At 39.6% G+C, this 26,409-nt stretch overlaps 1 protein-coding gene and 2 pseudogenes across 1 annotated transcript in view; 1 reads left to right on the plus strand and 2 right to left on the minus strand.

Annotated features, from left to right (window-relative positions):
* LOC105493583 (zw10 kinetochore protein) overlaps nt 1-26,409 on the minus strand; it is a 42,898-nt gene that overhangs the window by 15,738 nt on the left and 751 nt on the right. Inside the window, exons 2-9 of the mRNA XM_011761331.2 lie at nt 21,678-21,812; nt 13,987-14,088; nt 13,685-13,762; nt 13,381-13,540; nt 11,726-11,878; nt 10,821-11,009; nt 1,450-1,613; nt 420-602 (exon numbers count right to left, since the gene is read on the minus strand). Coding sequence (XP_011759633.2) covers nt 420-602; nt 1,450-1,613; nt 10,821-11,009; nt 11,726-11,878; nt 13,381-13,540; nt 13,685-13,762; nt 13,987-14,088; nt 21,678-21,812 — 1,164 coding nt within the window. The remainder of the gene's footprint in view (nt 1-419; nt 603-1,449; nt 1,614-10,820; nt 11,010-11,725; nt 11,879-13,380; nt 13,541-13,684; nt 13,763-13,986; nt 14,089-21,677; nt 21,813-26,409) is intronic.
* Nucleotides 1,622-4,559, minus strand: LOC112428841 (small ribosomal subunit protein uS14-like; annotated as a pseudogene).
* Nucleotides 22,816-23,045, plus strand: LOC139357597 (cytochrome c oxidase subunit 7A2-like, mitochondrial pseudogene; annotated as a pseudogene).

Here is a 26,409-nt window from a genome sequence, read left to right on the forward strand (position 1 = left end):
ATTTTAGCTTTAAAACTAGTCCCTCTATTCAAGTCAACATTTGCATAACAGGATATAATTTCTGGACATAATATAGCCCAAGTGTACCTGCCACAAAGTTGTGTCCTAAAACCTTCAGAAATAAAGATGAGAATAATCTGCTATCTCACTTCAACAATAATAATCCATTACATGTATGTAGACTTTTTCCATTTTTACAAGGCTTTCATGTGCATTATCTTATCAGCACTTCACAATACCCAATGGAAGACGTAGAGATTAGGACCACTTTAACGGGGACAAAACCAATGTAAAAAAGATTAATAACTTGACTCAGCTCAACAACCATCATCCTCTTTTCCATTTTACTATATGCATCTCAAAATGAGTTGCTTTCTCATATACAATGCTTCATATACAATGCAATATAACCCTGATACCTTCACAGTGTTATGAATTTCAGAGGTCATTAGATTTCTGGCTGCCACAATCACATCCTGGCACTTCTTGTTTGCAAAATGAGAATTGATGTTACGAGCATATTTCAGCAAATCTGTAGTATCTCCTTTTAAAAATCTCATTTCCTTTAGGGCATTTTCAAATTCTTCAGTGGATTGTATGATCTGAGATACACACACAAAAAAGAAAAGAATCACATACATATATTTCATTATAATATTAGAATTTCAAATCCAATGTATAAAAAATAAGAACCAAGCTGTTCATTTAAGATTTAGAATGGACCATCAATTACTGGGTATAAAAATATACATATTTCCAGCCTTAAATTTATTAGAAAGAATATCTTCAATAGAAATGTCTGACTCTACTTGGTAAAAGTACAGTTAAAATAAATATACTTATTTTAGTACTCAAGGAAACACTAAAAAGAAGCAAAAAAGTAAAATGTCAGCCGGGCGCGGTGGCTCACGCCTGTAATCCCAGCACTTTGGGAGGCCGAGGCGGGCGGATCACAAGGTCAGGAGATCGAGACCACAGTGAAACCCCGTCTCTACTAAAAATACAAAAAATTAGCCGGGCGCGGTTGTGGGCGCCTGTAGTCCCAGCTACTCAGGAGGCTGAGGCAGGAGAATGGCGTGAACCCGGGAGGCGGAGCTTGCAGTGAGCTGAGATTCGGCCACTGCACTCCAGCCTGGGCGACAGAGCGAGACTCCGTCTCAAAAAAAAAAAAAAAAAAAAAAAAAAGTAAAATGTCACACAATAGCTATTATAGCTAATGTAAGTATAAATGAATATAAAGAAAATATATTTAATAAGAAAACAAGCTTCTGCAGTTAAAGAGGTAGGAAGCCAGGAGAAAAACGAAGTTATATGGAATTTGTCTCTATTCCTTATTAACAATTTGCTTAAAGGTATAACTAAAGAACAAACTATCTCCAAGGAAAAACAAAAGACAGCAATAATAATCAACAGTGTCTTAAAACCTTCTGTGCTATCGCGACTCTTTACCTCTTCATATTGCTGTAATTTGCTGCTATTTGTTGGAATAGAATAAACCAAACAGTTTTTGATGAGGCACTCAGACAAGTCCTCCCAGATCATGTCTCCAAGCATCTCAGCCAACGGGACAGTAGACGTTTTTTCATTTTCCAGGTCAGAGTCAAGTGACAGATCTGAATTTTTTTAAAAAAAGAAGTTTTAAACAAGAAACCATTCGCAGTCCTGGAATATTCTTAGGTTTTCTAGAATTCTTTAATTTTAAGATGATGGGGAAGAAAACAGCACAGATAATTCTACAGCCTTCTCAACTGACTGTGTGGGACAAATCATGACACACAATTATTATTATTTTATTTTCACTGCTCAAATGAATTGTCTGTACTATATTACTGCCTGTACTCTGTAACAATGAGGTATTAAGCCATCTACATTATAATCATCTAGTGCTAAGCTGCTGATCTGATTTGACAAGCACGCAGAAGTTCTGCATTCTAACTTGAAACTAGTTTAGAATAAAATCTCACTTATTTAATAATGAATAAACATACTTTTTTCATCTATGCATAGAATCTGAGTGTTTGTACTTTATAGTAAAACATAACTAGTCTATAAAACAGAGTATTTCAATACCTCCTCTACAGTATATGTTATGGTGGTTTTTTCCAACACATATTGAGGATGGTGTTTAGAACATCCTATTAATCAATTAAATAATAGTTAAGAACCAGTGGCCAATGTAGAAGGAAGAGGACTCATAAAAGAAACTAGCTGTTATGAACCTAGTTCTGATTCACAAAGGAAGACTTAGGGGATTAAGAGCCTTAGAAGAGCAGGGCACAGTGACAAAGCCATTCCGGAGGCTGAGCTGGGAGGACCACTTGAGCCTAGGAGTTCAAATCCAGCCTGGGCAACATAGCAAGATCAAGTCTCTTTAAACACAAACACACACACACACACCCCTGAGAAGAAAGTGAACATATTATCTCAAAGCCTTTAAGATACTTCACAACGTCTAAAGTCTAGTCTGCATTGTCCAATATGATAGCCACCAACCACATTTTGCTACTAAACACTTAAAATGTGGCTAGTGTGACTGAGAAATTCAACTTTTTAAAGTTTTGATTAATTGAAATTTAAGTTTAAAAACAGAAGCAGGGGTGTGTCCTTGTAAAGGGGCAGCACAAAGGAGCCTTGTGGTTTTGGAACAGTTCTGTATCTTAACTGTAGTGGTGGTTACATGAATTTACACATGTGAAAAAATCGCACAGAACTACACACACACACACACGAGCATGTAAAACTGGTGAAATCTAAATAAACTCAATGAATTGTACCAATGTTAATTTCCTGGTTTTGATATTGCACTATACTGCACTATATATTACTATATAATATTTAAGATGTTAACACTGTAGAAAATTGTGTGAAGGAGGCACAAGACCTCCCTGTAATTTTTGAATGGAAAAAAAATTTTAAAGCAGCAGGGTAAAATACTTTTCCATTAAACACAATTTCATTGTTTTGATAGAACTACATTTCACTGCAACCACTGCATCACATAAAATATTACTGTTGTATTGTCAAGCACTCAACAGGCACAAATGTCATTTCTAGTATTTCATATAATACATTGCCAAACCAGTCAGTGTCAACAGACTGATTCCATCATCATTTTTTCTCCAGACTGATCCTATCACAGTTTTCTTTCCTCTATGCACTAGTATAACACTGTAATGTGTTTATTTGAATATTTTATGCATAGAGCACAAGTTATGGTGATACCTACATAAATGGTAATAGGTAGTTAAATTGAAATACTTATTTTAGTTATGATATTACTCTTTTTCTAGATTAAGAAAATATGTACAAATTTTAAAATTTAAAACAAAGCATACTATTGATACAGTCAAGTAAAGATGGAGAAGCTGGTAGTACCACTGAAAGAGCAAAGGTAAAAAAGACTAGAAGAAAGCATGTCACAAATTTCACAATCAATGGCAGCTGCAATTTGCTACAACAGGGTAAAACAAAAAAAGCTGCTTGCTTGTTGTATACAAAACTTTTTTTTTTTTGAGATGAAGTTTCACTCTTGTTGCCCAGGCTGGAGAGCAATGGCGCGATCTCGGCTCACTGCAACCTCCACCTCCCGGGTTCAAGTGATTCTCCTTCCTCAGCCTCCCAAGTAGCTAGGATTACAGGCACCCACCACCACGCCCAGCTCATTTTTGCATATTTAGTAGAGACAGGGTTTCACCATGTTGACCAGGCTGCTCCTGAACTTCTGACCTCAGGTGATCCACCTGCCTTGGCCTCCCAAAGTGCTGGGATTACAGGCGTGAGCCACCGCACCTGGCCACAAAACATTTTTTAAGACAATAAAGTGAACAATATTAAGGGACATTTTCAGCAAATACATTAGGAATTTGATGCTTCCTGTGAAAAAAGAATTGACAAAATTAGTCACCTGGAATCAGAATTAAATGTCCAATAAAAAGTGTGATTTTAACAGGACCTGAACTTCTAACTTTCAATAACTTGGATTCTTGTATTTAAAAAAAAAAACCCTTTTTAAATGGAGAGCTAGCAAAAGAAGTGATTATTTTTTAATTTTCTTAAAAATTATAAGGAAAAGACATGTTTTTTAAAATGTAAAAGATCTTCAATGAAGCAACCACAGAATACAGTCCACAAAATATAATATCTTTCTAACAATATCAAAGATCAATTGATTCAATTTCTGGAAAATTGAAAATACTTTCCGTGTGTGTGTGTGTGTGTGTGTGTGTGTGTGTGTGTGTGTGTGTGTGTGTGTGTGTTTATTTTATGTACAAAGAGGCATCATGGTTTTGCATTAGGTAGATGCCTTGGATAATCCTTTCAAGGAAGATCATTTAGTCCAACTTAATGAAACCAATATCCTTCGCATACTGACGGAAACACTGGCGGCACATATTGAGGCCGTATTTCCAGATCAGACCATGCTGGTTTGAGCAGACACGACAAAAGCAAGAATTCTGGCCGAATTTTCACCAGTGGCTCCAGTACAGCTGCTGGTGACCTATCTTGCTCTCAGGAGTGCGATGAGGTAAAAAGGCCAAATACTTTTCTTTAGCTGTAAATCATACTTTGGGTACATTTTTTCTAAAGGGACTTCCAAATTTGCAAAGAAATATTATCAATTCATAGCCTAAAAAATCAATCTCACTGCACAGTTTTTGTCTGTTTTGCATAGATATTTTTAACCTTTCACATTTGTCAAAGAATTTCAGCAAGATATGAAAAAATAATTTTTATTACAACGAATAATGTTCTAGTTCTATGTTAGGAGAAAAAAAATCCAGATTCATTGGAGTTTTAAAACAAAAGACTGGCTGAGCGCGGTGGCTTATGCCTGTAATCCCACCACTTTGGGAGGCCAAGGCGGGCAGATCACGAGGTCAAAAGTTCGAGACCAGTCTGACCAACAAGGTGAAACCCCGACTCTACTAAAAATACAAAAATTAGCCTGACGTGGTGGCGCGCACCTGTAATCCCAGCTACTCAGGAGGCTGAGGCAGGAGAATCTCTTGAACCGTGGAGGCGGAGGTTGCAGTGAGCGAAGATCGCACCACTGCACTCCAGCCTGGGTGACAGAGTGAGACTCCATCTCAAACAAAAAAAAAAAGACTAATGATTTCCTTATTGCTTCATTTCATCACGTGATAGATACCTGTGTTGTTTTTTATCTGAAACATACTCTATAAAAAGTTTAATGAACATTGTTAAAAGTATTCAGTTTACATACATGCAAATACTATTAATTATTACTGGTTAATGGAACTGTTGAAAGAAACAGAAGACAATAAATATGATGAACTTATGTTCTTTGCCAATGCTCATTACTTGAATCTGGAAGGGTTTTAGAAAGATTTACTACCTTGTTATCTTTAAGGCTTTGTTAAAACAAAAGAAATGCTTGCCAAATATTCAAATAATCAAAGATTTAAAAAGGCAAAAAACTTGTTTTCGTACTTACATCACACTGCACATGAACAAGATGTGTGTGTGTGTGTGTGTGTATGTGTATTTGGCAAATACAACTACTATGGACTAAATTGTGTTCCTGCCCAAATTCATACGTTGAAGTCCTAGCCCCCAATGTGACTAGATTTGGATATACAGGCATACTTCATTTTATTGTGTTTTGCTTTAATGTGCTTCACAGATAATGGTTTTTTGGGGTTTTCAAATTGAAGGTTTGTGGCAACCCTCCATTAAGCAAGTCTATGAGCACCATTTTGTCCAAGAGCATGTGCTCACTTCATATATCTGTCACATTTTGGCAATTCTTACAATATTTCAAACTTTTTCATGATTTTTGATGTTACCATTGTAATTGTTTTGAAATGCCATGAACCACACCCATGTAAGACAGTGAACTTAACAAATGTTGTGTGTGTTCTGACTACTCCACTAACCAGTCACCCCTTTCCCTCATACCCCTACCCTTTCCACTCACGTCTCTGTCTCCTAGGGTTTCCCTATTCCCTGAGACACAATACTGAAATTAGACCAACTAATAACCCTACAATAGCTTATACGTGTTCAAGTGAAAGAGTCACACACCTCTCACTTTATATCAAAAGTTAGAAATGATCAAACTTAGTGATAAAGGCATGTCAAAGGCTCAGGTAAGTCAAAAACTAGACCTCTTGTGCCAGTTAGCCAAGTTTTGAATTCAAAGGAAAAGACTGGGTTTTTTGTGTGGTTAACATTGCTTTAAATTCCTTATTTATTTACCTTTACTTTTTTTTTAACTTTTATATTAAGTTCAGGAGTACATGTGCAGGTCTGTTATACAGGTAAACTTCTATCATGGGGGTTTGTTGTATAGATTATTACATCACCTAGGTATTAGGCCTAGTACCCATTAGTTATTTTTCCTATTCCTTGCCCTCCTCCCACCCTCCACCTTCCAATAGGCCCCAGTGTGTGTTGTTCCCCAGTATGTGTCATGTGTGTTCATCACTTAGCTCCCGCTTATAAGTGAGGACATGCAGTATTTGGTTTTCTGTTCCTGAGTTAGTGGGAAAAGTGATTGAAGGAAATGAAAAGTGTATTAAAAGTGTATTGCTGAACAGATGGATTATAAAGTAAAACAAGCTTATTTATGGATAAAGTTTTGTTTTTTGTTTTGTTTTTTTGAGATAAAGTCTTACTCTGTCACCCAGGCTGGAGTGCAATGGCATGATCTCAGCTCACTGCAATCTCCGCCTCCTGGGTCCAAGCAGTTCTCTCACCTTAGCCTCCTGAGTAGCTGAAATTACAGGCATGTGCCATCATGCCCAGCTAATTTTGGTATTTTTAGTAAAGACAGGGTTTCACTATGTTGACCAGGCTGGTCTTGAACTCCTGACCTCAAGTGATCTGTCCGCCCCAGCCTCCCAAAGTGCTAGGATTACAGGTGTGAGCCACCGTGCCTGGCAATTTATGGAGAAAGTTTGAGTGGTCTGTGTAGAAGCTCAAACCTACCACAACATTTTCTTAAAGCCAAAGCCTAATCCAGAGTAAGGCCTTAACTCTCTTCAATTCTATGAAGGCTCAGAGAGGTGAGGAAGCTGCAGAAGAAAAGGATGAAGCTAGGAGAGTTTGGCTCATGAGGTTTGAAGAAAAGAAGCTGTCTCCATAATATAAAAGCTCAAGGTGAAGCGGCAAGTGCCAATGGATAAGCTACAGCAAGTTATCCAGCAGGCCTAGCTAAGATAATCGACAAAGGTCTCTATACTAAACAACAGATTTTTAGTGTAAACAAACTAGCCTTCTATTGGAAGATATGCCATCTGGAACTTTAATTGCTAGACAGAAGTCAATAGGCTTCAAAGCTTCAAACAATAGGCTGACCCTCTTGCTAGGGACTAATGCGGCTGGTGACTTTAAGTTGAAACCATGTTCATCAACCATTCCAAAAATCCTAGTGCCAGGCCGGGCGCGATGGCTCACACCTGTAATCCTAGCACTTTGGGAGGCCAAGGCAGGTGGACTGCTTGAGGCCCGGAGTTCGAGACCAGCCTGGGCAACATAGTGAAACCCCATCTCTACTAAAATTATAAAAATTAGCTGGGCGTGGTAGCACACACCTGTAATCCCAGCTACTCAGGAGGCTGAGGCAAGAGAATCGCTTGAACCTGGGAGACAGAGGTTGCAGTGAGCTGGGATCATGCCACTACACTCCAGCCTGGGCAACAGAGTGAGACTTGTCTCAAAAAAATTCCCAGGGCCTTAAGAATTATGCTAAATCTACTCTGCTTGTGCTCTAGAGATGGGATAAAGCCTGGATGGCAACACATCCACAACAGCATGGTTTTTCAGGATATTTTTCAAAAACAGCATGTCTTATTTTGTTTTATGAGACAGACTCTTGCTCTGTTACCCAGAAGTGCAGTGACGTGAACACAGCTCACTGCAGCCTCCAACTGGGCTCAACTGATCCTCCTGCCTCAGCTTCCCAAGTAGCTGGGACTACAGGCACATGCCACTATGCCTGGCTAATTTTTTATTTTTTTAGTAGAGGCCAGGTATCACTATGTTACCCAGCCTGGTCTCAAACTCCTGGCCTCAAGCAATTCTCTTACCTTGGCCTTCCAAAGCTCTTGGATTACAGGTGTGAGCAACCATGCCCAGCCAATAGCATGGTTTACTGAATATTTTAAGGTCTCTGTTGAGACCTACTGCTCAGAAAAAAGATTTCTTTCAAAATATTACTGCTTACTGGCAATGCACCTGGTCGCCCAAGAACTCTGATGGAGACAAGCAAGGAGATTAATGCTGTTTTCATGCCTGCTAACACACGATCCATCTGTAACCTATGAATCAAGGAGTAATTTTGACTTTCAAGTCTTATCATTCAAGAAATAAAATTAAAGCTGCCACAGTGATTCCTCTGATGGATCTGAGCAAAGTAAACTGAAAATCTTCTAGAAAGGATTCATCATTCTACATGTAATTAAAAGCATTCACAATTCATGGGAGGAGGTCAAAATAGCAAAATTAACAGGAGTCTGGAAGAAGTTGATTCCAACCCTCATGACTTTGAGGGGTTTAAGACTTCAGTTAAAGAAGTAACTGCCAATATACTAGAAATGGTAAGAGAGCCAGAATCAGTAATAGAGCCTGAAGATATAACTAAATTGCTGCAACCTCATGATAAAACCTGAATAGATGAGGAGTTTTTTCTAGTGGATGAACAAAGAAAGTGGTTTCCTGAGACAGATTCTACTGCTGGTGAAGATGCTGTGAACATTGTTTAAATGACAACAAAGGATTTAGAACAGTCCATAAATTTAGTTGATAAAGCAGTGGCAGGGTGAGAAGAATTACTCCAATTTTGAAAAAAGTTCAACTAGGGGTAAAAATGCTATCAAACAGCACTGCATGTTACTGAGAAATCTTTCAAGAAGGGAAGTCAATTGATAAGGCAAGCTTCATTGTTGTCCTGTTTTAAGAAATTGACACAGCCATCCAACCTTCAGCAACCACCATCCTGATCAGTCAGCAGCCATCAACATTGAGGCAAGACACTCCACCAACAAAAAGATTATGACTCACTGAAGGCTCAGATGAGTTAGCACTTTTTAATAATAATATATTTTTAAATTAAGGTATGTATACTGTTTAGACATAATGCTATAGCACACTTAATAGACTACAGTACAGTGTAACTACAACTTTTATATGCACTGGGAAACCGAAAAATTTGTGGGGCTTGCTTTACTGGGATACTACTTTATTGCAGTGGTCTAAAACCAAACCCGCAATATCTCTGAGTATGCTAGTAGTCCCTTTAAGGAGGTAATTAAGGTTACATGGGGTCATAAGGGTAGAGTCCTGATCCAACACAACTGGTGTCTTTATAAGAGAAAGAGACACCAGGATGCAAATGCAGAGAAAAAGCCATGCAAAGACACATCAAGAAGGCCATCTACAAGATAAGAAAGGCTTCAGGAAAAACCAAACCTACCAATACCAGAAGAGCAATGAAGATAAGGAGAACTTAAAACTATGTCATTCAAAAAATAAAAATGTTTACACTGGTGATAAGATGTAGGGGAAATAACAGCAACTGTAAAGAATTTGAAAATCCATCATGTGTAATAGGAATTAGACTCATTCTATATGGCTCCACACTATAAAAACAGCATCAATAAAGTAGACATTACAGGGTAGCATATTGTGACAAACTTTTAAAATAACTACCCTAAAGATTTAATTTGCAAAATTAGCATTTTTGTAGTAGTATTTAAGAGTACAGGTAAGAAATGTGGGTTTTAAAAAACAAAACAAAACAAAAACCTGCCTGGTACTCAGAACTGCCCAGGGGCAGGATAAAATGCCTCAAGTTCTCTCTCACTGAAAGTGTTCAGATTGGCTATCTGACCAATTGATGGAATATTATAGAGGAGATTCAGGCATCTGAGATATTTGGACCAAATTATCTCTCCAATTCCTTCTAATCTTTGGATGCTTTGTTTACAACTTAATTTATATCTAATGAAAACAAAATTGTATTCCTCCCCAAGGGGAGGATCTGGGAACAAGAAAAACTACCTTGGATTTCCGAAGTTTATGCGAGCCTTAGGATATTTTCTTCTCTGCTCTCACCAAAACTATAGAAAAGTCCTTGCTTTACATATAAATTATTTATATATAAACATACAGTATATGACTGCCAGGAAGGCCCACAAACAATAGGAGCATTTCTTTTTCACTTTAGCCACAGCAGGAATGGTTAGCCAGGCTATTCAATATGACAACTGAGAAAAGCACAAAGAAGGTAAGTCAAATAGACTTAAAAAAAAAAAAAAGCAGTATTGAAACACAAGAGACTTCACTTTTAATGGTACAATAACCAAAAACACGATTTAAGGAATACAGAAACTGGCTGTTTCTAGTGTGAATACACAAAGATCAACAGGCTGAAATACAATTTATTTCCTATGTTAAACCAAGTTTGTTTTTATCAGATTAACAGGGGTTTCTATGGAAATATGTAAAACAACACTTGGTTCATTTCTTCTTCTCCTATAACTAAAGTACGAGTTCCAATTTGTGATGGTACTGGGAGTCCAGTGAGAGAAGTGCATCCTAGAATTCAACTAAAATAATATTACAAATACCGAATCTGGGGTACCACTGATGGCCCTACTTGTCAATATAGTGCAGAGAAGGAATGCAAAATAGGCAAAAAACAAGACAGCAACTCCTTTGCCCCTATGGCACAATTTACCTACTTCTGAGCCTACTTTCTCACACATTATAGGCATTTCTACTTTAAAATAATATTTACTTTTAAAAATAATATTTACTTTTCCAAAATATAAAAACACTGCCTTGGAGATACATACCTAGAAGCTGTTTCTGGAGCACTTCTAGTACCAGTCTGATCTTTGTAAAAACTTCAGATGGTGATGGATATTCCAAGTTAGTCATTATAGATTCAAAACGAATAACTATGTTAGGCTGGCTTTCTATCACAGCGTGAAGGGATGGACAAGATGCCAGAGGCCTAAGGATATACTTCAGCAGCATCTGACCTGAAAAATCATATGAACATTCACCAAAAAATCACTGTAAGACACTTCTAGGCCAGGCACGGTGGCTCACATCTGTAATCCCAGCACTTTGGCAGGCCGAGGCAGGTGGATCATCTGAGGCCAGGAGTTCAATACCAGCCTGGCCAACATGGTGAGATCCCATCTCTACTAAAAATACAAAAATTAGCTGGGCATGGTGGCAGGCACCTGTAATCCCAGCTACTCGGGAGGCTGAGGCAGGACAATTGCCTGAACCCAGGAGGTAGAGGTTGCAGTAAGCTGAGATCATGCCATCGCAGTCCAGCCTAGGTGACAAAAGCGAAACTTCATCTAAAAAAAAAAAAAAAAAACAAACTTCTAAAAGGTAAACCTGTCAAAAAAAGAATATGAATATTTGAACCTAACAACCAAAATACATATACCATGACATTACACACCAACCATTATGCAGTGTAGGTTTTACCACTGAAGTTTCCCAGATTGTCTACAGATTTTTATTTAAATTATTCAAAAACCAAATAAAATAGGAACAGTTTAAAAAAAAACCCAATCCCTTAATAAAAAGGATAATATTTATGACAATTCCCTTTGATGAATCAAGAGGCCAGACCCTATATTAATACTCCCCAGAGAATATTTTATCATCTTTTCTGTCTTCCCTTTAATAGTGGGCCTTAGGAGATTTTGTGTAAATGAAACAAAGTAGCATGCCTCACCAAATGATTTAAGCTTGCTGTGTAGTTCTCCAAGAACAGAAAATGCCAAGAGGACAGAACTGATGGGTGGCATAGGGGTCTTCTCCTCTTTATGTGATTGTTCAGTGTATAAATGAAGTTCAGTTTGTAGGTAAGATTCCAAACTGCTGGTATCTAAGAAAAAGGAAGAAAAACATCAGCTGTCTCACCAATATGAGATGTTCCCACTTCTATTCCTCAGAGTTCATTCTCTGATATTTCCAATGCAGTTCTATTACAATATACTCCTAATGCAACCAAATATGAATTATGACATACAAGTCCTTGGCATCACTTTAAAAAAGGAAATGACTTTTTGAGGTCAGGTGAGGGAACTCATGTCTGTAATCCCAGCACATTGGGAGGCCGAGGCAGGAGGATCACTTGAGCCCAGGAGTTCAAGACCACCCTGGGCAACATAGTGAGACCCTGTCTCTAACAAAAAATTTAAAAATTCATCAGGCGTGGTAGCACGCACCTGTGGTCACAGCTACTGGGGGCAGGGTGGGAGAAGTAGGTGGGGCTGAGGCAGGAGGATCGCTTCAGCCCGAGAGTTTGAGACTGCAGTGAACTATGCTTGAGCTACTGCACTCCAGCCTGGGTGACACAGCGAGACAGTGCTTCAAAAAAAAAAAAAAAAAAAAAAGAGGTCCTAGTTTCACAGACCTTACTTTCTATGTTCTTTCTGCCAAACAAGTTTAACAAGTAGGGTGTGTTATAACAAATAATTCAACACACCTGCCCTCTTCTCTTAACTAATATTCTACTTGAGAACAGAATCTAAAATTTCCAGGATAACTCCCTTCAAATACTGATATACATACACATATGCACATGTGTCTATGTACACACATAAGTACACAATGAATTTGTAGGCCAAAGTGGACATAGGAAAGGGAACGGGGGAGACAGTTTCTCCTGAAATACACTAAATTTCAAAATCCAATGTTGGAAAATACACCAGGTACAATAGCATGTCCTGTAAATACAGCCTCTGAAGTTTTACTCTAAGGGCAAACAACACACCAAAGAGGGCTCATACCCAGAGGTAGGCAGAAAGGCTGAGAGCCAAGTAGCATACATCAAAGCCAGGGCAGAAGTAATCCCATTTCTTCACCTTGCAAAGCACTCCCTAGCTCATTATTTTCCCCAAGGACTGGAAAGAAATTGAACAAAACCCCTCCTCTACCCACAAGCCTACTGATTCATCTTCTTTCCTAAGCAAGAGAGAGAATGGCTAAATAGCTCCTCTACACTCTCCAGCCAAGATAAACTGCTGGGATCAGGGCTGTCAGGAACGAGCACGTCCTATAAGGCAATGGAAACAATGTGGTGGCAAATTGCTACCACCTCCTCTAGCACACTCTCACCACATGACCCCAACTACCTTATCATCTTTTCTCACATTTCCAGGGAACGGGACAGCTAAGAGGGATGTAAGGGAAGCAAGGTGAGGGCACTTTAGGGACTCAGATGAGCTGGTCCTAAGTAAGCATCTTGCTAACATGAGCACTCAATACAGACATGGAAGATTATGAATGAACCCTCATCTACCAATTCAAAACTGTAGAGTATATTCAGACACTACACTGGTTCAGGCAGATGAAGCAAAGCAGTCCACCTGAGGTCAGCAGCACCTTTTGATGGTGGGAACTTCCATACAATCAGCTTCTGCCACTCTTCTCCAAGGTGATAAAGTATGTTCTGTTTCTGTATTGTGAGCTCCATGCTGAGAGATTTCAATATTTTTAAATCAAAGCATTTTCTGGATTTTAATAACTTCAAGCATTTCTGTGCCTGGTAATGAAATGAAATCACTGTTAAACATTCAATCTGGACTCAGGGCAATTAGAATATATTTGCATAATGATAAAAAATACAAAATTTACTGAAAACAAGAAAAGCACTTATTGTTCATGCTTTGGGGAAAGCATTTAGTACCTCTTCCAGATGCTGAGCACCAGTGACATATTTCTTCTCTGTTAATGCACAATTATATTCTTCAATAGCAGTGGAAAACTGAAAAGTTAAGTATAATATTTTATACATCCTATTATTTCAAGTCTGTTTGCTTTTAAAATATTAAGAAATGCTCCCACTTTCCCTCCCTCTAAAAAAAAAAAAAAAAGAAGAAGAAAAGAAAATATGAAGATAAAAAAACCCCATTATAGTCAGGAGATAGCCACTGAATAATGAGACCTTCCCACCACCAAAATACTAAGGTTCAAGTTGAGTTTACTGACCTCCTGCAACTGTTTAAGCAAGCTTAGGACAACTGAGTCTCTTTCCAACTGCTGCTTTAAGTCTGTGAATTCACCAGTTGATACATGAAGATCCCGGCAGACCTAATTCACACACCAAAGACAAGTACTTTTAAGCTATACCATACCTAAGAAATAAAACATTTACAGCAAATCAATAAGCTTTACTAGGTCAACATAATTCATGTTGAAATTTAAATGCTAGTTAAGACTGGAATAAAAATCACAGAATGTAGTAGGAAGATACCCTAGAGGTCCAACTAGTCCAAACCTTTATCCTATCACAAGAATATCCATTTCTTTCAATATAATATCCTCAAGTCACCATCTATTCTTAATTTAAACAGGTATCTTTCATCAGAGAGCTCATCCACCTGGATTACTAGAAAGGTATCCCCACTGCCAAGTGATAACTCATTTTAGAGTCAGACAGCTCTATTAGGATTTTTTTTTTTAATTGAAACAGGGTCTCACTCTGTTGCCCAGGTTGAAGCACAGTGGTGCAATCTCAGCTCACTGCAGCCTCAACTTCCCTAGAATCAAGCGATTCTCCCACCTTAGCTCTGCTGAGTAGCCAGAACTACAGGCACGCACCACCATGCCTGGCTAATTTTTGTATTTTGTGATAAAGATGGAGTTTTGCCATTTTGTCCAGGCTGGTCTTGAACTCCCGGACTCAAGCGATCTGCCCACCTTGGCCTCCCAAAGTGCTGAGATTGCCAGCATGAGCCACCGCACCTTGTCAGAAAGATTTAATATTGAGGCAGAATCTACCTCTCATTCTGTCCCACCTTATCAAATGACTTTACATGATCAATTATTCCGTCTCCTAAAATCTCCAATTAACCTCTCCCTAATTTATCTTCACTCATTCGTGAAATATATATTGACTGAATACCTGTAAGTGCATGGCTTATCCCATCAAATTTAAATATGTTAAAATTTCTCCCATCTTTTGGAAAAATTTCCCTCCACCTCACCAACCACCCTATTGCTCAGCAACTGCTTTATTTTTCTCCTCCCTCTCACAAACAGCTTCCTGAAATAGTGACCTATATTCACTGTCTTTACATTCTCACCTCTCAGTCACTCTATACCTCACTGTGATCTGGTTCCTAACTGTTCTTGCCAAAAAAAAAAAAAAAACACTAAACTCCTCATCGCTAAATCCAAAGCATACATTACTAGTACAGTCGTGTGTCACTTAACAATGGGGACACATTCTGAGAAATGCATTGTTAGGTGATTTTGATGTCATGCAAACATCATAGAGTATACTTACACAAACCTAGATGGTATGTCCCACTATGTAGCTAGGCTACATAAAACTATTGCTCCCAGGCTATAAACCCATACAGCATGTCAGTGTACCATTTACACAATGGTAAATATTTGTGTATCTAAACACAGAAAACATACAGTAAAAATACAGCATAAAAATGGTACACCTGTATAGGGCACTTATCATGAATGGAGGTTGCAGGACTAGAAGTTGCTCTGAGTGAGTCAGTGGGTGAGTGGTGAGGTAATGTAAAGGTCTAGGACATTAGTGTACTCTACTGCCGACTTTATAAACATTATACATTTAGGTAACACTAAATTTATTTTTAAAAATTTTCTTTCTTCAATAATAAATTAACATTATCTTACTATAACATTTTTACTTCATAAACTTTTTAACTTTTTTTTCTTTTTTTTGAGGAGTCTCACTCTGTCACCCACCTGGAGTGCAGTGGCACAATCTTGGCTCACCGCAATTGCTACCTCCTGGGTTCAAGCAATTCTCCCGCCTCAGCCACCCAGGTAGCTGGGATTACAGGCGTCCACCACCACACCCAGCTAATTTTTGTATTTTCAGTAGAGATGGGGTTTTACCATGTTGGCCAGGCTGGTCTCGAACTCCTGACCTCAAGTGATCTGCCTGCCTCAGCCTCCCAAAGTGCTGGGATTACAGGTGTGAGCCACTGCACCTAGCTAAACTTTTTAACATTTTGACTCTTGTAATAACACAGCTTAAAACGCAAACACACTATACGCTGTACAAAAATATTTTGTGTGTTTTTATTTCTTCTAAAAAAAAAAAGGGATACATGTGCAGAACATGCAGGTTTGTTACACAGGTATAGATGTGCCATGGTGGTTTGTTGCACCTATTAACCCGTCTTCTAAGTTCCCTCCCCTCACCCCTCACCCCCCAACAGGCCCTGGTGTGTGTTGTTCCCCTCTTTGTGTCCGTGTGTTCTCACTGTTCAACTCCCACTTATGAGTGAGAACATGCGGTGTTTAGTTTTCTGCTCTTGTTTTTTGCTAAGGATGATGGCTTCCAGCTTCATCCATGTCCCTGCAAAGGACATGCTCTCATTCCTTTTTATGGCTGCATAGTATTCCATGGTGTATATGTACCACATTTTCTTTATCCAGTCTATCAGTGATGGGCATTTCGGTTGGTTCCATGTCTTTGCTATTGTAAACAATGCGGCAATAAACATATGTGTGCATGTGTCTTTATACTAGAATGATTTATATTCCTTTGGGTATATACCCAGTAATGGGACTGCTGGGTCAAATGGTATTTCTGATTCCAGATCCTTGAGGAATCACCATACTGTCTTCCACAATGGCTGAACTAATTTACATTCCCACCAACAGTGTAAAAACGTTCCTATTTCTCCACATCCTCTCCAGCATCTATTGTTTCCCGACTTTTTAATAATCGCTATTCTGACTTGCATGAGATGGTATCTCATTGTGGTTTTGATTTGCATTTCTCTGATTCAGTGATGTTGAGCTTTTTTTCATGTTTGTTGGCCACATAAATGTCTTCTTTTGAGAAGTGTCTGTTCATATCCTTCGCCCACTTTTTGATGGGGCTGTTTTTTTCTTATAAATATGTTTAAGTTCCTTGTAAATTCTGGATATTAGACCTTTGTCAGATGGGTAGATTGCAAAAATTTTCTCCCATTCTGTAGATTGCCTGTTCACTCTGATGATAGTTTCTTTTGCTGTGCAGAAGCTCTTTAGTTTAATTAGATCCCATTTGTCAATTTTGGCTTTTATTGCAGTTGCTTTGGCATTTTTGTCATGAAGTCTTTGCCCATGCCTATGTCCTGAATGGAATTGCCCAGGTTTTCTTCTGGGGTTTTTATGGTTTTGGGTTTTACATTTAAGTCTTTAATCCACCTTGAGTTAATTTTTGTATAAGGTATAAGGAAGGGATCCAGTTTCAGTTTTCTGCATATGGCTAAACAGTTTTCCCAGCACCATTTTACTGAATAGGAGATTCTTTCCCCATTGCTTGTTTTTGTCAGGTTTGTCAAAGATCAGATGGTTGTAGAAGTGTGGTGTTATTTCCGAGGCCTCATTTCTGCTCCATTGGTCTATATGTCTGTTTTGGTACCAGTACCATGGTGTTTTGGTTACTGTAGCCTTGTAATATAGTTTGAAGTCAGGTAGTGTGATGCCTCCAGCTTTGTTCTTTTTGTTTAGGATTGTCTTGTCTATATGGGTCTTCTTTGATTTCATATGAAAACTAAAACAGTTTTTTTCTAATTCTGTGAAGAATGTCAATGGTAGTTTGATGGACCAGCATTGAATCTATAAATTGCTTATGGCCATTTTCATGATACTGATTCTTCCTATCCATGAGAATGGAATGTTTTTCCATTTGTTTGTGTCCTCTCTTATTTCCTTGAGCAGTGGTTTGTAGTAAAAATATTTTATTTGTATTTGTCTTCTACAAGCTGTTTTCTATTTTAAATTTTTTGTTTTAACTTTGTAAACTTTCCTGTTAAACACTAAGACACAAACACGCACATTAGCCTAGCCCTATGAAGTCAGGATTATCAATAGGTGACAGGAACTTTTCAGCTCCACTATAATCTCACGGGACCACACTTGTATATGTGGTCTGTTGTCGACTGAAATGTATTTAACAGTACTGTGTTAACTTTCCTTCCTTCTGAAACATTCTTTCCCTTAGTTCCATGATACCATTCTCTACTGATTTTCCTCTTAGTTCTCTAGCCCTTCCTTTTTCACTTTCTTTTGGGAGCTTCATTTTCTGACCACTCCATATACATTGATACTCCTTTCTTCCTGATTTTCTTCTTATTCCAAACCAGTGGTTTTTAACAGGAAGTGATTTTTCCCCACCCTCAACCAGGGACATGTGACAACGTCTGAAGACAGTGGCTGCCACTGGTTGTCACCATGAGAGAGCTCTATTCACATCTAGCGAACAGAGGCCAGGGATACTGCTAACATGATACGATGTACAGGACAGACCTCCACAACAAGGAATTATCCAGCCCAAAACATCAATAGTGACAAGGGTGAGAAACCCTGCTTTATATACTCTTTCTGGGCAATCTTGTCCATTCCCATGGCTTCAATTACTAAGTGCTGCTATCTCAAGTCCACATTATTTTCCTCACCTCCAAACATGTATATGGGTAAGATGATGTGGAAACTGTCCACTAAAATCCATTCTTCTTTTTTCCATATTAATAGCACCCAACCACATTATATATTTTAGCCTCCTTCACAGTTGGGTGACACCATGTCTAAGATCTTACCAATTACTAACAGAAGTAATTGGTAACTCTGAGTCTTAAGAAAATAGATGTGGCCCCTACATGCCCTCTCTTTTCCCTTTATCTCCAGCTATGACCTGGATACCAGAAGAGACCAGATTGAATCACGTAAATAATGACAAAACCCTAAGAGCAATACTTCTCAAACTGTAATGCATATACATATCACTCAGTGACTCTCAGTAAAATGCAGATTCTGATTCAGTGGGTCTAGATTGAGGCCTGAGATCCTGCATTTCTAATAAGCTATCAGGTACTGCCAAAGCTGCTGCTCTACAGACTTTTGGGAGACAATTCTCTAGATGTCTCTCACATTTTTGCACCATCTTACAAGTAAGGCAATTACTGTCTTTAGTTCTGGGCTATCTTTTCAAGAACGCCTATATAGTAAACAGCCTTGGAAGACAGAGATGGTGTCTCCCTCCAAAGCAAAAGGGAGGTATGCTTGCTACCCATTAAAAAGATTCAGGTTCCTTAAACTCAGGAGTCCTTTTCTATTAATATAAAGCAATCCACTGCACAATGTCCGACAGGAAGCAGGACTGGGCGACTGATGCAAAAATGCTGATACTCTGGCTACTGCTGTAAGTAATAAACTGTCCCGCACCAAGGAGACTCATGTCTTCTACAAAAATCCATGGAACTTTCCAGGAATGGTGACTCAAGCCTGTAATCCCAGCACTTTGTGAGGCTGAAGAAGGAGAATTGCTTGAGCCCAGAAGTTCTAGACCAGCCTGGGCAACATTGTGAGACCCTATCTCTACAAAAAAATTTAGCTGGGCATGGTGGCTTGTACCTGTAGTCCCAGCTACCCGGGAGGGTGAGGTGAGATAATCAACTGAGCCCACGAGGTTGAGGCTGCAGTGAGCCATGACTGCGCTATGGGCAACAGAGTGAAACTGTCTCAAAAAAATAAAAAACAAGAATTTTTTTTTTAATTTTTAAAAATTAAAAAAAAAAAAAAAAAATCCATGAGGCTGGGTGCGGTGGCTCATGCCCGTAATCCCAGTTACTTTGAGAGGCAGAGGTGGGTGGATCACTTGAGGCCAGGAGTTTGAGACCACTCTGGCCAACCTGATGAAACTCTATCTCTACTAAAAATACAAAAATTAGCCAGGCATGATGGCACATGCCTGTAATCCTAGCTACTCAGGAGGCTGACACAGGAGAATTGCTTGAACCCAGGAGGCAGAGGTTGCAATGAACCTAGATCACACCACTGCACTCCAGCCTGGGCAACAGAGTAAGAGTGCATCTCAAAAAAAATGTAAAAACAAAATCCACGAAACTTTAGCAGGCTAACTTACTGACTTTCAAGAAAGTTAAAATCCTAGATCCCCTTCAATTCTTGACACACACTATGCTAGAATAGCTGGGCCCTAGATTGTAGAATCAGCCTGCTTACTAAAGTATTATGATTTTTTTTTAAGTATCTTGTTTGAGCCACTGCATTTCAAGGTATCTCTTTTTATTTATTGTTTTTTTTAACAACAGTCTAGCCTTCACCTTAATATAATCCAACTGTCTGTGAAAGTGCATTTGATATTCCATAGGCACCTTAAATTTAAACTCCTCAAATCTCTCACAAAAACCTGCTCTTTCTCTAGACTGTCTCAGTGAATGGAATGAAACCATGACCTAGTTCCCCAGTTATCCTTGACTCCTACATCCTTCACTCCCTACATCAACAAGTCCCAAATATCCTCTCTGAAATGTCACTAGGATCCATCAATTTTTCTCCATCCCCACTGCCACTGACTTTAGGGCAAATCACCGCCCTTTTTTTCCTCGATTATTTTAACTGCCTCTGAATATTTTAACTGCCTTCTCATATCCTGGACTCATTTCCCTCAAGTTCTTTCTTCAAACTACAAGCAGCATAGAATTCCTGAAATTCAAATCTGATGTCACTCTCTTGCTTAAAAACCTCTATGGGTTCCACAGTGCCATCAAGATAACGTCCACACTAACTTTATCATGTTACTACTAACCTGATATGCAAGGTCTTTGCTTACCTTTCTAATTCATCTTATGTTCCTTCCCACCACAATCTCTAAACATTTGTCTTATGCAATACTTGTAGCTCCCCAAAAGTGACCTCTCTCCATTACCTCCATGCCTCTGCCTAAAACTAACATTTATGGCTACTTACAACACTCTTCCTTCCCCTGTTGCCTATCACTTCCCGTCTTGGTTTGGATGTCATTTCCTATAGTAAGCCATCCTTAGCTATATCTCCTCTCTCTAACTGTATTACTCCTATTTATTGTTATGTCACACTATTATTATCAGGTATGAGATTCACACCTTGAAATAAAAAACATTCTTATTCAGCAACTATCTCAGTACCTGGCACCTTTTAAGTGCACAACAAATACACCAAATGCCTGAATAAACTTCTAACATACACCTATTGAAAAAAAATTCTCTATTACCAACCATAAATTTGAATATTCCTCCCATATGACAGAGCTTCAAATATTGAAAGTATTTCTTCCCAAGGCTAAACATCCTCAGTTTATTTCACAGTTCTTCAAATGGTACGGTGTTCAGGGCTAAACCTTCTCATCCAGACCAGCCATCTTTCAAACTACAACAACCAAAACTAAATGAATTTCAACAGCCAGGATGTGGCCAGTAAGAGGTACAGAGAGCCAATTACTGTTCTGTTCCAGACACTTCATTTCTAATAGCACAGTCTAATATTGCACTATTGATACTGACTCCCTAATCAATCAACTAATTACAAATACACTCTGGGGATATTTTTTGTACTGTGCCAGAGGTGCAAAATAACAGATTGATCCACTCGCTTTGGCCACCACAAAATGCTGGGATTAGAGGCGTGATGCACCGGGCCTGGTCAAATTTTCTTCCATAAAAAATAAGTTATTTAAATTACACTTCTGGAAAATATTTCTATTTCAGAATTGAAGTCACCCTACAATCATTTAGTTCAACCACCATTTACCAAACAGAAAAGTGAGGGTTTAAAAAGTTGTACACAATTAAGCTGTCTTAGGAATCAGGAAGCTGAACCACTTCCCTACAAACCTACCCAATTTAACAAATTATCCTTACCTCACTCTCTATCCTGGATTTCAGTAGGTCAATGTCTTCAGACAGTTTATCCACCTGGGTAATCAGGCCCTGCGCACTCTGCATGCTAGGCAGGAATTCACTGTACTTCTTGCTAATCATATTGCACACCTCACCCTAAAATATAAAACAGAATTACAATAAAAGACAGTGAAATGAGTAGAAAACTCTGATAAAAATATATTCATCTTCCACAAGGCATTTTCCATGTTAGAACCTTCTTGCCAATTGCCCACAACCATTCACTTTCCCTCCAAGCCAATGAGTTTCTTTCAAAAACACATTTCTCCCATGAGGGGTCTCATAACACTATTAGGGTGAAAGAAGACAACAATATCAAACATCACTATGTACTCCAAGAGTATGTACAACTATTACTGGTCGATTAAAACATTAATTAAAAAAAAGAAGACTATGATCACCAAACCCCAACAGTGCCCAAGAGTTGTACAATTGCTGGAAAAGATAAAGGTGGAGTCAGAAGTTCTCATATTGAACTATATCAGACTGTGGTCACCAATTTTAATGATAAATCTAATAGAAAAGAAAATAAATGGATAAATTAAATCCATAATCTATATCTCTCAATCAATTTCTATTTTCTTGCCTATAACATTTTATGGCCTGATCTTAAAACCCTACATTGGCCAGGCGCGGTGGCTCAAGCCTGTAATCCCAGCACTTTGGGAGGCCGAGACGGGTGGATCACGAGGTCAGGAGATCGAGACCATCCTGGCTAACACGGTGAAACCCCGTCTCTACTAAAAAATACAAAAAACTAGCCGGACGAGGTGGCGGGCACCTGTAGTCCCAGCTACTTGGGAGGCTGAGGCAGGAGAATGGCGTAAACCCGGGAGGCGGAGCTTGCAGTGAGCTGATATCCGGCCACTGCACTCCAGCCTAGGTGACAGAGCGAGACTCCATCTCAAAAAAAAAAAAAAAAAAAACCCTACATTGATTTGAGTTTCATCATCTCCTTTAATGCAAACTAACTTAAACGAAGTACTGAATACTGTGTATTGAATTATTCAATACCTTGAAAGATACAAGAATAAATTATGGCTCCTTCTCTGGGGAAGTAGTGAAGGCAGTAGATGCAGGAAGCTGGACTCCAGGCATCATGTACTACAAATTTAGTAGCTTCACGTTCAAGTTGGTGGGAGCATGGATTTCAGAGGCCTATAGCCCACAGGGATTAAAGCCTGTGGTTTCCACAGAAGCACCACCTATCATATTTGCCATACCAACTAAGCTGACCTGATTCCACTGCATATAATTTTGCTAGGAAAAACAAAGTTCCAGAGCTGAAGAAGTTTCTCCGGAAAGCTGATGATGTGCCCATCCACCTGAAATGAGGATTCCCTGACCAAATGCTATAATGGACCACCATGGTGCTGACTATGGGCGGGATACTGCCTGATCACCCCCTACATGGTTTCGCAGCCTCTAAAGAAATGAGTTAGCGCCAAAACAAATAAGGACTGGTTTGCTTTTTGGCATAAACCGTTTGAATTATCTTTTTCATTGTTTTTGTTAATTTTTGTTTGTTTGTTTGTTTGAGATGGAGTCTCGTTCTGTCACCCAGGCTGGAGTACAGTGGTGGAATCTTGGCTCACTGCAACCTCCACCTCCCGGGTACAAGCGATTCTCCTGCATCAGCCTCCCAAGTAGCTGGGACTATAGGCATGTGCCACCATGCCCGGCTAATTTTTGTATTTTTAGTAGAGACAGGGTTTCACCATGTTGGCCAGGCTGGTCTCGAACTCCTGACCTCTGGTGATCCACCCACCTCAGCCTCTGAAAGTGCTGGGATTATAGGTGTGAGCCACCGTGGCCAGCCTAATTTTTTTTTTTTTTTTTTCACTTGGATGATACATGTTTACAAGAAAAACAGAAAGATATGAAGACAGTATTTTGGCTTGCTTATGAAATGCATATGGCTTGTCAGAGCTCATTCAACAGTTAAAGCCACTGTTTAAAGAAATGATGCATCCCAGCATTGTGGCTCACACCTGTAATCCCAGCACTTTGGGAAGCCAAGGCAGGTGGATCACTTGAGGTCAGGAGTTCAAGACCAGCCTGGCCAACATGGTGCAAACCCATCTCTACTAAAATACAAAAAAATTAGCCAGGCGTGGTGGTGGGTGCCTGTAGTCCCAGCTACTTGGGAGGCTGAGGCAGGAGAATCATTTGAACCCAGAAAGCAGAGATTGCAGTGAGCTGAGATCTCGCCATTGCACTCCAGCCTGGGCGACAGAGCGAGAGAGACTCCACCTCAAAAAGAAAAAAAAAAAAAGAAATGATGCTGCACTCTGTGTTTGTGCTCCTGATTTCCCTGGAGGTTCTAGACCTCAGGCACTTGAGGAAGCAATTTTTTTTTTTTTTTTTTTTTTTTTTTGAGACAGAGTCTCACTCTGTCACCCAGGCTGGAGTGCAGTGCAGCAATCTCACCTCACTGCAACCTCCACTTCCGAGGTTCAAGCGATTCTTCTGCCTCAGCCTCCATAGTAGCTGGGATTACAGGCGCCCACCACCACACCCAGCTAATTTTTGTATTTTTAGTAGAGAAGAAGTTTCACCATGTTGGCCAGACTGATCTGGAACTCCTGACCTCAGGTTATCTACCCGCCTTGGCCTCCCAAAGTGCTGGGATTACAGGCGTGAGCCACCGCACCTGGCCAAGGTTGCATTTTTGAGCATAGGGTACAGAAGCCTCTCTGGATTTGGATGTGGCTGAGGAAAGAAGACAGAAGCCAAGGCCATGCACATAAAATGAGGGCTTTGAGTTAGTACTCACCAGGGCGGGGAGGGGGTGGAGCAGGGAGTGGGGGTTCCATCTTGCAGTAAAATTTTAAAAGAAATTATTTTTAGCCTGCCTCGATTCCTTGGGCGGTTCATTTCAAAGGGTTATTTGCCTCATTTCATATCTTCAGTGAAATTTTATGTGTAATTGTGTATATTTATGTTGCACTTTAGATTGGTGTCTTGTTTTGTTAATGCAGCTGTGCCACAAATTCTCCTTTATCTTTTAAAAATGTTATGACTTTAAATTGATTTTTTTTCTGTCTCTTTTTGAGATAGAGTCTCACTCTGTCCCTCAGGCTGGAACACAGTGGCACAATCTCAGCTCACTGCAACCTCAACCTCACAGGTTCAAGCAATCCTCCTGCCTCAGCCTCCAGAGTAGCTGGGATTACAGGCGCACACCACCACGCCTGGCTAATTTTGTTAAATTATTATTTATTCTGACAGTGGAATAAATACATGAATTAAAATAAAACGAATTGCTTGCTCTCAAATTCCTAGGTAGTAAAGATACTATATACTTGAGCAACAAGAATACAGGACTGAAATGTAATACAGCAACAAAGTTACAAAGCCTTCCAGCAGCACAAATGAGAAAGAGATCCCCTCTCCCTGAGGGAAGATAAAGACTTTTTTTTTTATGCAGGAGACATTTGAAATGGAACTTGAAAAATGGGTAGAAATACCACAGGTAAAGATGGAAAAATGGCAACATAAGCAAAATATGGGATCAAAAAAAGAGGGGACAGCAGAGAAAGTAATTTTCAATTGGCTGAAGATCCAAGTTGGTAAGGGAAACTAGTGAAAGGAAAGAAAGGCACGTTGGGTTCAGAACACATAGGAGCTAGGGTAGCTTGCCATGCTAGAGTAGCTTAAAAACCTGTCTTCTTTCCATCACATTAAACAGTGGTGAAAAATCTGAAAGCCATATTTTTTTTTTTTTTTTTTTTTTTTTTGAGATGGAGTCTCGCTCTGTCGCCCAGGCTGGAGCGCAGTGGCAGGATCTCAGCGGCAGGATCTCAGCTCACTGCAAGCTCCGCCTCCCGGGTACACGCTATTCTCCTGCCTCAGCCTCCCGAGTAGCTGGGACTACAGGCGTCCGCCACCTCGCCTAGCTAGTTTTTTGTATTCTTTTAGTAGAGACGGGGTTTCACCGTGTTAGCCAGGATGGTCTCGATCTCCTGACCTCGTGATCCACCCGTCTCGGCCTCCCAAAGTGCTGGGATTACAGGCTTGAGCCACCACGCCCGGCCCTGAAAGCCATATTAAAAAAGAGATGTCAGAGATATGACTACTTAAAATTCAGGAAACTACTTTTGTAAAATCAAGAGCTGTTAGGAAGTTATACCTGTGCCTTTATTGTGTGTGCCAAACTTGCCCCCTCGAAACCCTACTTGACTCAAATACACAAAATTTTAAATGAAAGCAACTGAAGATGTGGGCAAATACTGGCAAGGTAACAATATTGGTACAAAGCAAAACTGTGTGTGGCTACCTGATTCCAGTTTTTGTATCAACCTCAAAGCAGCAACGTCTACCTAAGTACCACTGACACTCAGCACAGCTTCAAGTGCTTGTAGATGAAGAAGTTTTAAAAACACATTAAGAGGCCGGAGACGGTGGCTCACGCCTGTAATCCCAACACTTTGGGAGGATGAGGCGGGTGGCTCACCTGAGGTCAAGAGTTCGAGACCAGCCTGGCCAACATGGTGAAACTCCGTCTCTACTAAAAATATAAAACAAACAGAAAAAAAATTAGCCAGGCGTGGTGGCGCGCACCTGTAATCCCAGCTACTCAGGAGGCTGAGGCGGGAGAATCGCTTGAACCCGGGAGGCAGAGGTTGCGGTGAGCCGAGATCACTCCAGCCTGGGCGACAGAGCAAGACTCCATCTCAAAAGATATATAGAT

This window comes from Macaca nemestrina, chromosome 12, assembly GCF_043159975.1.
Source record: "Macaca nemestrina isolate mMacNem1 chromosome 12, mMacNem.hap1, whole genome shotgun sequence".
Taxonomy (NCBI): Eukaryota; Metazoa; Chordata; class Mammalia; order Primates; family Cercopithecidae; genus Macaca; species Macaca nemestrina.